Below are 13711 nucleotides of genomic sequence, written 5' to 3' on the forward strand. Positions count from 1 at the left end.
GAACGCGCCAAGTTTGAACGTAGAAAATGCCACCTTTTCGACACGAAGCTCCAAAACCTTTACTAACTCACAGCCGCAAAGAGCAGATTATTTATACGAAAAACTCATATTGCACAGGAGTTAAAGTCGAAAACTGGCAAGATCTAATAGAATTTCGTCCTATTGACGTCGATCCATTTTGTCAAGGAAAAGTCAATCACTTTCTATCCCATTATCATCGATGGGGAACTTGTGGAGACAACTCGTTTCGTACAACCACGAGAGATATGCTGGAGCAAGTTTTTATCAAAGAAAAAGCGAATCTTAACAAATCGATAGATAATTATTACACTTATAATGAGTACGCGTAAATGTTTTTAAGAGGAATTTTGATGTTAATTTTCAGAAACGCCGAGTGTTTGAGTGAATATAAACCTCCTATAAATTGCCCCCAAGTTTGTGCAGATGAGTTTGTAACCACAATGCAACACAGCTACAGGCTTCCACGCCCATACGTGATGCATAGAGTGAGTAATTTTTTCCTTTTTGGGAAAAATTCTACCAGCAATTATAAATTTAAACGAAGATAATAATGCCAATATAATCTACTTTACACATCAGGAAATCTAGCCGATCAATTCCTCTGTTCAATACAAATTTCATCCCTTTTTAAAAATGGTGGATGCGCCGAGGAAAAAATATTTTTTCAAAATTAGTCTGAAATTTAGGGGAGAAATTTCTAGATATTTGCGGCATTTTATTCTTTTTAAATGACTTACAAATTACACAAAATTAAAGCTCAAATCACCTTAATTTTTTCACGTGAAATATGTAGAAAAAAATGGATATTGCAAACCTTTTTTTCAGCTGGCTTTCCCTAAAATCCCCTTCATGCAGAACCGTAAATATCACCACGAACTGCCCCACCTCAGCCCCCACAAATTCTACGATGAAGATTTCCACTTTGTAACTTGTCAACTAAATAAGCATAAAGGCTTTCGTTCAAGATCGTACAACCCCAACACTGCAGAATATACGAATGTGGAACAAACAGCAACGAATAAGAAAAAAAATATATATTAAAAAATTCATGTCTACAAATAAAGATGAAAAAGAAAATGATTAAAGCCATAAACTTATAACCTAGACGATACATTATTAATTTTTTTGAGCTGAGAATTTTTGTCAATTTCAGTAGCATACCTAAACATTCTACGAAATACGAGTACACCAAAGGACATGAGCTACTGAATACATTTTTTATATCTAGTTTAATAACATATCACTACAACTAAAACACAAGACAAGACAAAAACGCCATGAGAAATAGCAACATTGTAAACCCAACATAACAAAATTAACAATAAATGAATGGTTAATAACAACATGAAAATTAACTGAAACTGCAATTGTAGATTTAATTATTTAACAACCGATAATCCAGTCTGAAAAATAAACTGTGGTTAACGTTAACAACGATAAATATAACCTGTACAAGGCAATTGGGAACGTACTTAACGCAGTTCCGCGGATTTAATACAAGCCCTAGAAAATACTTTCAGAAACTACGTTGAAGTACAAAAATTAATTTACTGTTCCATTACAGTCTGTATTTAACATTTCACACTATTTTTTTTGTAAGCGTGAAACAATGTCTCATTGTATTACCTCTTAAATATGAGAATGTAGAGCAACAGTTTGATAACATTTTGTAAAAATACTTTCAGTCTATATTACGACGTCTATAACCAATAAACCAACTTAATAAGAAAGAACATCCAAAGTGCATGCCAAAATGTCTAATACACAAAAAACAAAGAACACAATTTCCATTAACCCTAATTACCTACACAATTTTGAATTTGACAATGAGAAAAAGTTTTAAAATCATAAGGTCACCATAGGCAACTGGGGTTTCAAGCTCTTGATTTAATACAAATTAAACCAGTACAGTACTGGTTCAATTTCAACATAATCAGTGAAAACGTTTCCTTTTGAAACTTTTCCCTTTTGATTTAACTGGACGTTTCCTTTTCCTTTTATTAGAACTAGGGGAAGGACCAAAATCGGTGATTTCGTCACCAAGGCCCCCCAACGTCGTCAGCTGACGCCGCTTGTGCTTGTCTGATTTGCTGACAGGTAATCTGGTCATGTACTCCTCCTCATACTCCTCCCTTTCCTTCTGTTGTTTTGACAGGATTTGCTGTGCGCGACTTGTTTGAGACACCTCAACTGGGGCGTCAAGGTACTCCTCCTTCAATTCCTGCATTATTGAAGAAGACAGCATGTGCTTTTTGGAGCGCTCTTGCAGACGTTTGGTGCGTTCTTGTGCTGTTTCATCACCTGAGACAAACAATTTTTAATGAGATTCTTCAGTCGTATTCAATTTTCTTACCTGTATAGTGAACAGCTGACAATTTTGGTGGCACATAGACATCACTTTTAGTTTTTTCTCCAGAGGATTTCTCAGTTTCCTCATCACTTTCTGACTGGTCAATCAGATTATCAGGATTGGCTCTAAACGTTGTTGGATCATCGGCGTTGGTTCCCGTAACGGCAGTTTTTACCAGTTTATCAATTTGATATTTCAGTTTATGATCAATGGGTCTAATTTTTTCCAATACAGTTCGTATTTCTATGAGCCTATCAATACAAGGATCCCCCTCGATTTTTTCCCCTGAACATTTCCGCAAAACAACATAAGTCAAATTGATTAAATAACTTAACAACATGTTATATTTCATTTCTAGAAAACTAAGACCCTGATCCGTTGATAATTCTCCTTTTCTGACTTTTTGGATCATATTGTCAACCAAAGAAGCCACATGTTGTGCACTAACATTCATTTCGTTCAACAAAACGAGCGCCTGGGGCAAATCTCGGTGCCCGATGCCAATATCAGGTGCCTGAAATTACAGAAAAATAACAATAAACTATTTATTTTGCATTAGTTTTAGGTTAGGTCATGCCACGTTTGTTTAATAACCCTCGACTTCGTTTTAGAAAAAATATTAAATTTCATCGAGATGAAAAATGGGGTCCATTTGCATAAAAATCTGTTCGCCATCTTTTATATCAAAAGCTTGACAGAAAAAATCAAGGGTAGTTTTTACACTTGGAAATACGCGTTTCCCGGCTCTTTTCACCATTTTTCTCGGCGGAAATCACTCAATACGTACCTGAACCATTTTGATACGTCGGTTTTGTCACTTAAAAATACATAACAATAGTTAAATTTAATAAAATAAGCTCAGCACGTGCACAACTTTTATATTGAAGGGAGCTTTTTTGATCAACGATATTGGAAGAGTGGGGGAATGTTTGTGACAGAACTGTCTACGCGCGGCTGAAAAATTATGCGCGAACATTTAAAAATTGAAATATGGAAAAAATAATCTCAAATTTATTGCAGCAAATTCGCCCAAAGTTGAGTAAATACGAAGTAATCTGCGAGAAATCGAAATAAGCGGATTTCTCTAAGAATTTTGCTGATTTCGTGCAGATTTCTGCTGTTTTCTCGCGATTCAGCCGTTAAATTTCGAGCTCTTCTTTTCGAATCCAAGCCAGAAAACGGCAAGAATCTGCGAGAAATCGTCGTTTAGCATCGAAATAAGCGGATTTCTCTAAGAATTTTGCTCTTTTCTCGCGACTCAGTCGTTGAATCTTGATAAAAACTGGTGGTTTCATATATTTTGAGCTCTTCTTTGCGAATCCATGCTAGAAAACGGCGAGAATTTGGCGAGAAATTATCGTTTAGCATCGAAATAAGCGAAGTAAATAAGCTGGAGACGTCAAATTACACCAATTACCCAATTTTCGAACAGTTTTGATACATTTTACTTAAAAACCGACAAAATTTATTTCAACAAAAAAAAAAACTCTCATTATGTGTTTTATTAGTACAAAAGTTCTCTTTTTGGAACAACAAAGTTCTTATGAATCCCGAAGACTTTTTTACCACAAACTTCCTTTACCAAACGAAATAACATTCGATTTTTGCAATTTGTCACAGGTTTGAACACGTCTTTGCTACAATTTTCGTTTTTTATTCTAAACAAATTTCATCGTTCAAATGAGTAGGTCCTCACTAGACTTGCTATTAATTATTTGTTTTAAAACATTAAAGAAAATCCAAATACTTATTAATGTAAAATGTAATAAAAACTCCAAATTTAAAATGTAGCACTGTTACTGGACTTTTGGGAAGACAAATGAAAAGCAGGTTATGCAAAAATGTTTATATTCTTTAATAAACTTTATTAAACATGAAGCACAAAATAAGTAACATTTAAATTTTTATATGAAATAATAATAATTAAAAAAACAAAAACAAAACAAATACTTTCACGTTGCAGGTAACAGTCGAAATGACCAGAAAGGTTACTAACATAAAAAAATTCTCAACAAAAAAAAAACAACATAATACCTAGTTAAATACTCAAATTATGAGTATCATATCCATCAATAAACTCCAGCTTAGAAATCATTACAGATATCACTACTGTCATTATTCTATACCAGTTCTACAAATTTCCACATAGAAACCTTCTTATGATAGTATGTAGATGATCACATGAATAAATAATAATTAAATAGTCTGAGATGATTTCGCTAAGAGATTATTAGTACAGTCAGTCACATGAACTAAAAATAAGTAGTCTTGTATTTTTTTGTGTTTTAATCTTAAGTAAAGTTATTTAAATATCCTTCTACTAAACCAACAGCTTTAAACTCTTGTCACAAAACAACACATCAAACATTTTTTTAAAAAATTGTTACAAACTGTATACGAAAAATAGGCAACTATCCATAGAGTATAAAACTTTTTTTCATATTTTCCTTTGTTCGCTACCCTAAGTTAATAAGATATTGAGCCCGAAGAAAAGAAGTAGACCTCGTAATACAAAGAAACTGAAAATTTGCTTCAGTAAAAACTCGTTTCTAGTTATGGTTTTCGTCAAACTTCCGACGAATCGACATCATCGGCGCTAAGGACGCAAGTTGGTTCACCTGTACGATTGGACAGATACTGTTTGGCGTCAAAAGTCTCCACAGTCTGCAACAAATTTAACTCATTATTTCACTCGCACCAAAAAAATTACTCACATTGCGGATTAAAAACGGGTACTCTCTTGAGATTCGTTCCCAATCAGTCGGAACCGTTAAACATAACGGTGACATGGCCAAATGAGCCAAGAATTCGATAGTGTACACCAGGTTGGACTTGGTAATGAGTTCGCTCGTTGTCGTCTTACCCTTGATTATGTCTTCGATGGGCATATGGGGTTTGCGCAGTTTCACTCTCGTGTCTAAACAGAGTCGGAATGTTAAAAAGGAGGGGGTCCCAGACCCAATTAAAACTAAACCAAGATGAAATCATCCAGTTGTAAAATTAGAACGCTAAAATGAACACGAAATGAGTCAACAAAGTGCGACAGTTGGTCCTTTGTTTTTTTGGAAAGTTCAGTGAGTGACTCGTCATGAATCACAACGACAAGACGCAATAAATTTACAACAAGAAGACATCACAAACAATTTTATTGCTGGCTGGTACCCCCGTTAGAGGTGTTAAATCGAAAGAATGACATAAAAACAAAAGAATTTATTTCAATCCCAGTTTACACAGTGACTACAAAATGAAGTATTGTGTGAATCGTCAACTAACCTTTACCTGCTTCCTCGCTTTGGCCATTGGTAATGACCCCCGGTGAAGGTATAGACTCGGGTGGAGACAGTGGTCCGTCCTCCACCCCAGCGACAATTGGTTGTGGCAAACTATCGAAACTATAAAATTGTTCGTGGATTGGTTCTCCTGAGAAATACTCCTCCAAAACCAATTTGCTCGTCTGAAAGGAAGCCAATCAGTTCCGTCACCGCAACCAAAACTACGTCTTACTCGAACTAAATCGAGATTATCACCGGTAATTTTGATAGTATAACCACCGGTGACTACGCTGTATTTGTATTCGCCGATATTGGCGTCGTTTGTGCTCAAACTGTGCATTAACGCTCTTGATGCTCTGGCGGATGATGGTAAAGCACTATCATCCGAAGCAGAAGAGTTGATGCTCGAACTGGAACCTGTTAAAGGGCCCCCAACAGCCATCTCGTGCTCTCTGACAGGCGAAGCATTTCGTCGAATGGTGTCTTCAATTAGTTGTTTAGCATGACTGAAACTTCCTCGTAAACACCACACCTCCAACAACAAACAACTTACTTGATGCTTTCTTCATTAGCGCCGGTAATCTGAACTAGTCGTTCCTTAGCACCAGGATTGACTGTAATTAAAGATAAATCAACAAAACTGCCCGAAAACGACTTGAAATCAAGCCATTCCTGTTCAAAACTCGAGAAGACGATTTGAAAACAAAACGCACACATACGATGATATTAAAATCATGCCCTGTTTAGAGTATTACGACTAATAATGAATGGTGACGATCAAGCACTATTTAAGCCGATCGACAACTGTGGAGCTATTATTGAAATTTATAGTTTTACCTATACTTATTCAAATCTTGGCATGTGCCAACCACACCAAATTGTCGATTTGCTTTATTACAACTCTCGTGAGAATTAGTTCTGGGACAAGTTAAACAATAACCATTGAGAAAAAACATAAATTTAGTGCGAAATAAATCGTTAAAAAAGACAAGCGAGCATTGTGTTTGAAGCGGTTTACCTCGCTGAAACGAAATGATCGTTTCACTAAGCTCTTCGATCATATGAACACGCCTTCCTTTGATACCCATTACTATAAATAACAAACAACTTTTTTTATGAACCACTAATTCGGTTATACTTGTTATTTTGGTACGGTAATGGTGAAACAACTTACCTTTACCAGAATCTGCGTTCCTGATAACCACTTCGTCTTTACAGTACTTCTTACCGGGTATTCGAGTCGGCTTATTGAATTTGCCCGACGGTTTAAGAACCTCACCGGGCCCCAAAAGTGGCGGAGATGTAGAGATCGACATGGAACACATGGAATCGCTAAGGCTAGTCGCGGAATCAGACATGTCGATCTATAGAAAACATAACATGGAAAAATAAGAACAATAGTTGATAGAATGCCTGCGAGTTTCAAGTTAGAAGCGGAAAGTTGCGTCGATGCAGTTTTTAAGTGATCTTAAAATCCAACCGCTAATTCCTAGTTATGCTTTTATTATGTTTGAAGAAGGACTAGCAATTTAATTATGTACACCAGGGTCTGTTTATACACATATTAAATTATGGGACTGTTTATTTTTAAAGTGTATTGAAGAAAATTATTATTTTGGTAACAAGTTCCGGAAGTTGGTGTTTTACATACATTATAAATAACGTTTACATGCTAAAAATAGTTCTATACTTTTTTTTTTTGTTATAATTGGAATGTTAATTTTATTATCAGCATGTAATTTTTTCTTTTACTAAACTGAAACGTCACGTTCTTTAAATTCACTGCAAACAGGCGTCAGTTTCAAATCGCGATAACGACAGACCAAAAACATAAAAAATGCAATTGCAATTTTGACACCTGCCATTCATTATAATAACTCTGATTAATTCCAAGTGTGAATAAAGTGGCACTTTTTCACCTTCATTGTTATCAGCATTACGTATCTGTCATGTCAACATTAGCGATAACAATTATTAAAAATTCTTTTTTTTTAAGACAAGACAAAGATATGAATATTATCTCAAAAGTCGCTGGCGCTTGGTACTTACAAAAATCCTGACATATATTCGCGGTCAAATAATTTTGGACGTCAAAGTCATTTGTCGTAAAATGTAGAGCACCTTTAACGCATTTATAACAAAATTTTTAATATTATCACTTTTGACAAATGCCGGTACCTCAAATTTCATAAAATCAATTTTCAAAAATGAAAAAATGTGATGTCCAAAATTATTTGACCGCGACTGTATGTCATTCTAAATAAACTTTTTTTTCATGGTTAGTCCCTGATATTTCGGTTGACTACGCAACGGTGTCAAATCATGGATGTTTCATTTCATGACATTTTAATTAAAGAGGATTCTAATAGGATTCAAATACAAACCAAGAACAGATAGATAACAAATGCTGGAGTTTGCATAATTGGGTTAAAAAACAGACAACTATAAAAAAATAAGAATTGCCGTTTCGTTCATTTAAGAATAGTTATTATTGCACTTTATTGAGTGTATTATAGAACGTTTTATCCAAGTAATAATGATTAAACACCACATCGTAGCTCGATTTGTAATACATATTCTGAAGTGGATAAAAAAGTGATGCAAGATAAGGTTTTATCTACAATAATAAACTCAGATTATTCAAAATTAAATAAAAACATTTAAATGCCACACAAAATGTACCTTCCGTAATATAAATATTTTTTTTTTGTACCATACAGTAAACCTACTAGTTATAGTTCAGCGAAGTTGGTCTGAGCCACCATAAAATCATAAAAATTAGACGGCAACCGCAACCGGACAGTTTGCGGTATTTTGTCGTTTATGACGAAACATCTGGCCTGTTTAGGGATGCTGTTCTTATCGCAGGGTGCAAACTTGAGCAAATAAACCCTCATTATATATTTCATATGGGGTCGTAGGAAAATACTTTTTAAACGTGCATCTTACATAAAAAAAATCAATTAGAAATGATTTTGCTTTCCTTTATGACAAGAGTCCTAAACAACATGAATACAGTACCATTTGGTAATTAAAAAACTTCAATTGGAAACTAATATAATCATTTTTTTATTGTTATTAGGTAACGAATAATAAATAAATAATGTTTAACACAAATAGGTCGAAATGCCTTCAAATCCAGCACAGCTTCATGAGCCAAATTTAAAATATAAAAAAAATTTAAAGTTTAAAAACTGTGTTGTGTACTAATAAACAGGCCCATGTAATAATTTTGTTATGAATTGCATGGTAATAGGCTGATGCCAGGTCATGTGCAAGTCGCGTGAACGTGCCTTTACAAACCATGACCTGCAAGCTAACGCAACAAAACCAAAATAAGACCCTTGAAGTGATCTAAATATGGTAGTTATATAATGTATTGTGTTGCAATCTTTACCTGTGAATATTGGTTGACTTTTTTTCTGTAATACTGGTTCATCACTTCGGTACCCTTCCATCCTTTTGCTCTAAGTTCGATTAATTCGAGTAAGTGTAATCGTGAAAGAAGATCGACTCGGATGTCGTCCTGGGCTTTGTCTCGAAAAATTTTAAATGCGTGATCCAACTGTTCTTTGTACAGGATTTCTAAATAGGCGCCATACACCTATGGAAGAATTAGAAAAAAAACCGACTCGTTTCCCTTGAGTTTACCTTCAAGTGTTGGCACAGATTGATGATGCTGTCTTTGTAAGAGATGTTGGGATCTGTAAGACTAGATGCAAGTAAAGCTGCCACTTGATCCACAGCTTGGAGTACATTTTCCACTTGAAAAAGATAAAGATAAGATAACGCATTTAGACAGGTCAGGATTGAGCAAAAAGTGGAAAATAGTACCTGTCGCTAGTACCCCGTCCTGTCTGAGTTTATTGGCGAGGATTTGTGCCTGGCTGTGCGATTTGACCAGTTCATGCTTCTTGGGGTGTTTGAGGCGGGACGAGATGCCCAGAGACATTTTCGTTCTCGATTTTGTAAATTTTTAACTGAAACAACGACAATGCAAAACGTGAACTGCAAAAAGGACAAAAAATGAGTGACTCATTGTGAAAACTTTTGAGCGAAGAAGTAATTTTAGCAATGATTCTTGCAAGTTGAGGGTTGGTTAGCGGGGTCATTACCATCTACATCGTTGGAAAGGTGTTATAGTAATTACATGTAATTACCTTGTTATTAACTTACAAGTTATTTATTGGAAATCAGACGCAACTGGCACAGCTGCGATGCTGCACGCAATGCGACTGCGAAATTTCGACGCGCATGCGCACTGTCACCACGCACTAGCGCCAAATTCAAATTCCAAATAAAGAACTGGCTTTATGGCTATTTAAAAATAAATCGACGAATCACCACAACACTAACGTCTCAAAAAATTATTTTAGAAGTCGTAAACTTTGTGTATGATTATGAATACGTGACCTTTTGTCCACACCAGGCGGTTCCGGTGGAGCAACAAACCAAGATGGCGGGATGGCGGCAAATTCAAACAAAAATCGACTCGAAATGAATGCTTTATTTCCAGATTATAATAAAAATAAAAAATATATATAAAAAATTATATAAAACAATTAACAAACGAAGTAAACAATATATGACGTAAAATGTTGAATAATATCAAAAATATAATTTACAACGGACACCAATGTTGTAATTAAATTTCGATGCTTGGCAAATATTGCAATACTGATTTTTGATTACGATGCACTAACCTAGCTTTTACACTTACTCACACATCTATAAATTCGGATTAAGACGACAAAGAGTCGTTGAAAAAGGCTTAAATCTAACATTAGTCATTAATATAACTTTTTCAATAACATGTCAAATGGAAACGCCAAGATGCGCTCAAGCCATAAATAGAAACAAGAAATTATGTACAAATTTGCAGCCGACTTTTACGTTGCGTCGGCTGCTGGAACACGTTTCCTCAGCAAAGTTAGCAACAATCACAAAATCTTTACTGCAGTTTTAAGCCTAACCAATAGTTTAGTACGTACAGTGAAAGGCCCACGTTTTCACTCAACAACAACACTCAAAAACGCGTAACAAATTTAATGAGAATTTCTCTAAAACCGTATTTAACCAGTCAAATCAAAGTGAAAATAATCGTCACGTTATTTGATATAATTAACGGATTACTGCTTATCTCTTATCTATTCTTTTCCTCCCTTAAATTACACCGATGTGGTGCAAAACAATTTAAAATCGTTATTTTTGGCGGGAAAGTCTGTTTTTCCCCGAACCTTAGAGGGCGCCACTTTCGCTTTGCTCGCCCTGCTAAAGAAACGTCCTAAACAAAGATAAGCTCAAGAATGAATCTTTGAAACGTGAGCTTTGAGATAACCCGGACTTTTGAAATAACGGTTACATTTGTCACACTGGAAACTTTTAAATAAAAACTGTTGTTTCAGTTTTGGATTAATATACGGATTTCCTCTAGTTCGACACCTCACACTGTGATGCGAAAACGCTCGCCGCTGATGACCCAAATTTCCAACTAACTTATCTAACATTTGTACAGAATTGTGGGGCTCCTCGTCGTAGTCTATCGCCTCTTGTTTAACGATGGGGTTGTCTTCAATTTCGAAGTTTTCCTTCTTGCATTCTGAGTCGCTATAGGAAGTTTCTACATAGTAGTTACATGAGAAGTTGGTTTCATTGTCGTCGTAGTCGAATTCGGTTTTTATTTTTATGTCTGGCTCCACGATGACTTCTTCACTTTTGACTTCTGGATCTCCTGGTTCAGGTACGTAGGAATCAAACATGTCATCGTCGTCGTCGCTTTCAGAGAGACTGTCCTTATTCTCAATTATATAAAGAATTGTATTCCTAAATTCCGCAAAATTGTTAACAAAAAACGTGTTGGTGAAATTCGTTAATCTGCTGAGAGGAGTTGCATCACTCATGACACAGTTATTGTGATTTCCATCGTATTTGTATCCAAAATCGAAATTTCGTGTGAATTCTATGATATTCCTTAATCCACCTGGCTTGTGAGGGGATTTGGAAACTCGTTTCTTTTTAAGGGGGCCTTTCTCTTTTCGCAGTGAATTTTTTCTAGATAAAAGCAACTTTTTGAGGAGAGAACATCGCTGCATTTTCGTGATTCGCTTCCTTTTGAACACATTTTTCCCCAGTGGCGTTAGCGTGACTCTCAATTCAGAGTTGACAAAAGTTTCAGGACTAATTTTGTTTGAAGCGCTAATTAGTTCAGTCAGGTATCCTTGCAAGATTTTAGTGGACTGCTTGCACATATTTTGAAAATCATAAGACATCCTTAGTTTTTTAACGCATTGTAAACAAATCTGTGTGGATAAACTTTCTCTATTGATAACCTGGAAAAAAATCAATAGGTCACCAGAGGTGTCATAAAACCTTGGACACAATTACCATTTTCGTGCACAACTCGAGTTTCTCACTAAATGTCACATAATCAAAGTCGACGGTGTTTATGTCCAATAATTTTACACCCGTTTTTATACAAATTCGACAGAATTTCGCCAAATAATACATTATTTATAATTTTTGTATAAATGTCAATCATGAGTATCATATGTCAAAATGTCACCTGTCAACCCGTTGCGCAGCATAACAAAACAAATGACAACTGTATCGCCAACCTGACGCTTCTATTCCGGTCACCAGTTTTCTCCGTTAGGTTGGTAGCGGTGACAAGTCGATGACGTTTGTCGACGTGTCTTCACTTTGCGCCCCCCTAACTTCAAACGAGCGAAAATAGTTCACGTGTCGCTTCCGAAACGATCAGTTCGAACAACTTACATCCTTAACCTACAACATGGTAAGTTTCTGAATGAAGTTTATGTTAGAAATAACGAAAACTTTCTATTTTAGCCAGCTCCAGCTAGCTCAACCTCTGTAGGTGCCGGGGGCAGATCCCCATCAAAGACTGTAGCCCCCAGATCGAGCACCGGAGGTACCGTTAGGCAGAGAAAGACCACCACTACTGTAACACCTAGAAATAGGGCTGGCCAGGGCTCTGGTGGAATGTGGAGATTCTACACAGATGACTCTCCAGGAATTAAAGTGTAAGTTATTGTTAATTATACTTTCAACAGTTTATTGATTACGTGTTTACAGAGGACCAGTTCCCGTTCTTGTAATGTCTCTACTCTTCATTGCTTCTGTATTTATGTTACACATATGGGGAAAATATACTAGATCTTAAGTCACAAATCATCATTCCTTCTTCCGTTATTAATTTAAATGCATTTTCACGTATTCTGTTTTATATTGTTACATTCAATAGGGTATGAATAAATATTTTATAAAGAAAGTTTATTTTTTGTTCTTAGCACCTTGCTCAATCTGTGTGGGCAAACTAAAAATAGTTATCAGGGAATTAAGGCACTGAGTAAAAGAAATATTACTCATTTGTTTATTCAAAAAAAAAAATTATTACAATTCAATAAGTGTAGAATCATCTAAAAACTTGTGATGCAACAATCTAAAACTTCCCAAAACTATTATTTGAAATTACGAATCTAATAAAAGTTTCATAATTTTGGCTGTTTTGATCTCAAAACGATAAAATTTTGATGTTTTACTTAATTTGACTTGTCTATTAACTGTGCTAAATTTCAAAATTATAGAGCCAGAAACAGTTTATAGAAATTTTCATTTTAAAATGAGCCGAAAAGTTCCACCAATTTCTATTAATTATCGTAACTTTGGCTGTTTTAATTCCAAAATGATGAAATTTGGAGGTTTTACTAATTTAGACTTGTTTATTAACTGCGAAATTTCAACATTTTAGAGCAAAAAATACGGTTTTTAGAAATTTTTATTTTAAATCGTGCCAAAAAGTTCCACCAATTTCTGTAAAATTCCGTAACTTTGGCTATTTTAATCCCAAAAAGATGAAATTTGGAGGTTTTACTAATTTTGACTTGTTTATTAACTGTGATAAATTTCAAAATTTTAGAGCAAGAAACACAATTTTTAGAATTTTTTATTTTGAAAGTTCTACTAATTTTTATCAAATTTCAGAACTTTGGCTGCTTTACTCCCAAAACGATGAAATCTGGAGGTTTCACTATTTTGTTTATTAACTGGG

At 35.1% G+C, this 13711-nt stretch overlaps 5 protein-coding genes across 8 annotated transcripts; 2 read left to right on the forward strand and 3 right to left on the reverse strand.

Annotated features, from left to right (window-relative positions):
• Nucleotides 1-26: 26 nt before the first annotated feature.
• Nucleotides 27-1062, forward strand: LOC148174169 (uncharacterized). Its single transcript, XM_088036797.1, has 3 exons — nt 27-346; nt 386-506; nt 847-1062. Exons 1-3 carry the CDS (start codon nt 27-29, stop codon nt 1060-1062), a joined length of 657 nt encoding a protein of 218 aa, XP_087892923.1.
• Nucleotides 1043-3302, reverse strand: LOC148174170 (neuroguidin). Its single transcript, XM_088035786.1, has 3 exons — nt 3159-3302; nt 2375-2885; nt 1043-2322 (listed from the first exon to the last, which is right to left on the reverse strand). The coding sequence occupies exons 1-3, from the start codon at nt 3165-3167 to the stop codon at nt 1955-1957; spliced, it is 888 nt and encodes a 295-aa protein (XP_087891912.1). The 5' UTR covers nt 3168-3302; the 3' UTR covers nt 1043-1954.
• Nucleotides 3303-4202: 900 nt separating this feature from the next.
• mxt (Eukaryotic translation initiation factor mextil) lies at nt 4203-9924 on the reverse strand. 4 transcript variants are annotated; one of them, XM_088036028.1, is made up of 11 exons: nt 9820-9924; nt 9478-9623; nt 9295-9407; nt 9041-9247; nt 6818-7007; nt 6662-6733; nt 6197-6257; nt 5876-6149; nt 5645-5825; nt 5086-5288; nt 4203-5035 (listed from the first exon to the last, which is right to left on the reverse strand). In XM_088036028.1, the coding sequence occupies exons 2-11, from the start codon at nt 9593-9595 to the stop codon at nt 4937-4939; spliced, it is 1518 nt and encodes a 505-aa protein (XP_087892154.1). In that variant the 5' UTR covers nt 9596-9623; nt 9820-9924; the 3' UTR covers nt 4203-4936. The 4 variants fall into 4 exon arrangements, with proteins under 4 accessions (XP_087892154.1, XP_087892155.1, XP_087892153.1 ...); XM_088036029.1 differs by having other exon boundaries at nt 5651-5825; nt 9804-9919; XM_088036027.1 differs by having other exon boundaries at nt 9804-9919.
• Nucleotides 9925-10161: 237 nt separating this feature from the next.
• LOC148174172 (uncharacterized) lies at nt 10162-12249 on the reverse strand. The gene is made up of 2 exons (XM_088037188.1): nt 12028-12249; nt 10162-11972 (listed from the first exon to the last, which is right to left on the reverse strand). The coding sequence occupies exons 1-2, from the start codon at nt 12148-12150 to the stop codon at nt 10944-10946; spliced, it is 1152 nt and encodes a 383-aa protein (XP_087893314.1). The 5' UTR covers nt 12151-12249; the 3' UTR covers nt 10162-10943.
• Nucleotides 12250-12261: 12 nt separating this feature from the next.
• On the forward strand, nt 12262-12931 carry Sec61beta (Sec61 translocon subunit beta). The gene is made up of 3 exons (XM_088037189.1): nt 12262-12436; nt 12490-12683; nt 12736-12931. Exons 1-3 carry the CDS (start codon nt 12434-12436, stop codon nt 12821-12823), a joined length of 285 nt encoding a protein of 94 aa, XP_087893315.1. The 5' UTR covers nt 12262-12433; the 3' UTR covers nt 12824-12931.
• The last annotated feature ends 780 nt before the right edge of the window (nt 12932-13711 follow it).

This window comes from Gnatocerus cornutus, chromosome 5 (genome assembly GCF_029298725.1).
Source record: "Gnatocerus cornutus isolate USDA-ARS CGAHR chromosome 5, icGnaCorn1.1, whole genome shotgun sequence".
NCBI lineage: Eukaryota > Metazoa > Arthropoda > Insecta > Coleoptera > Tenebrionidae > Gnatocerus > Gnatocerus cornutus.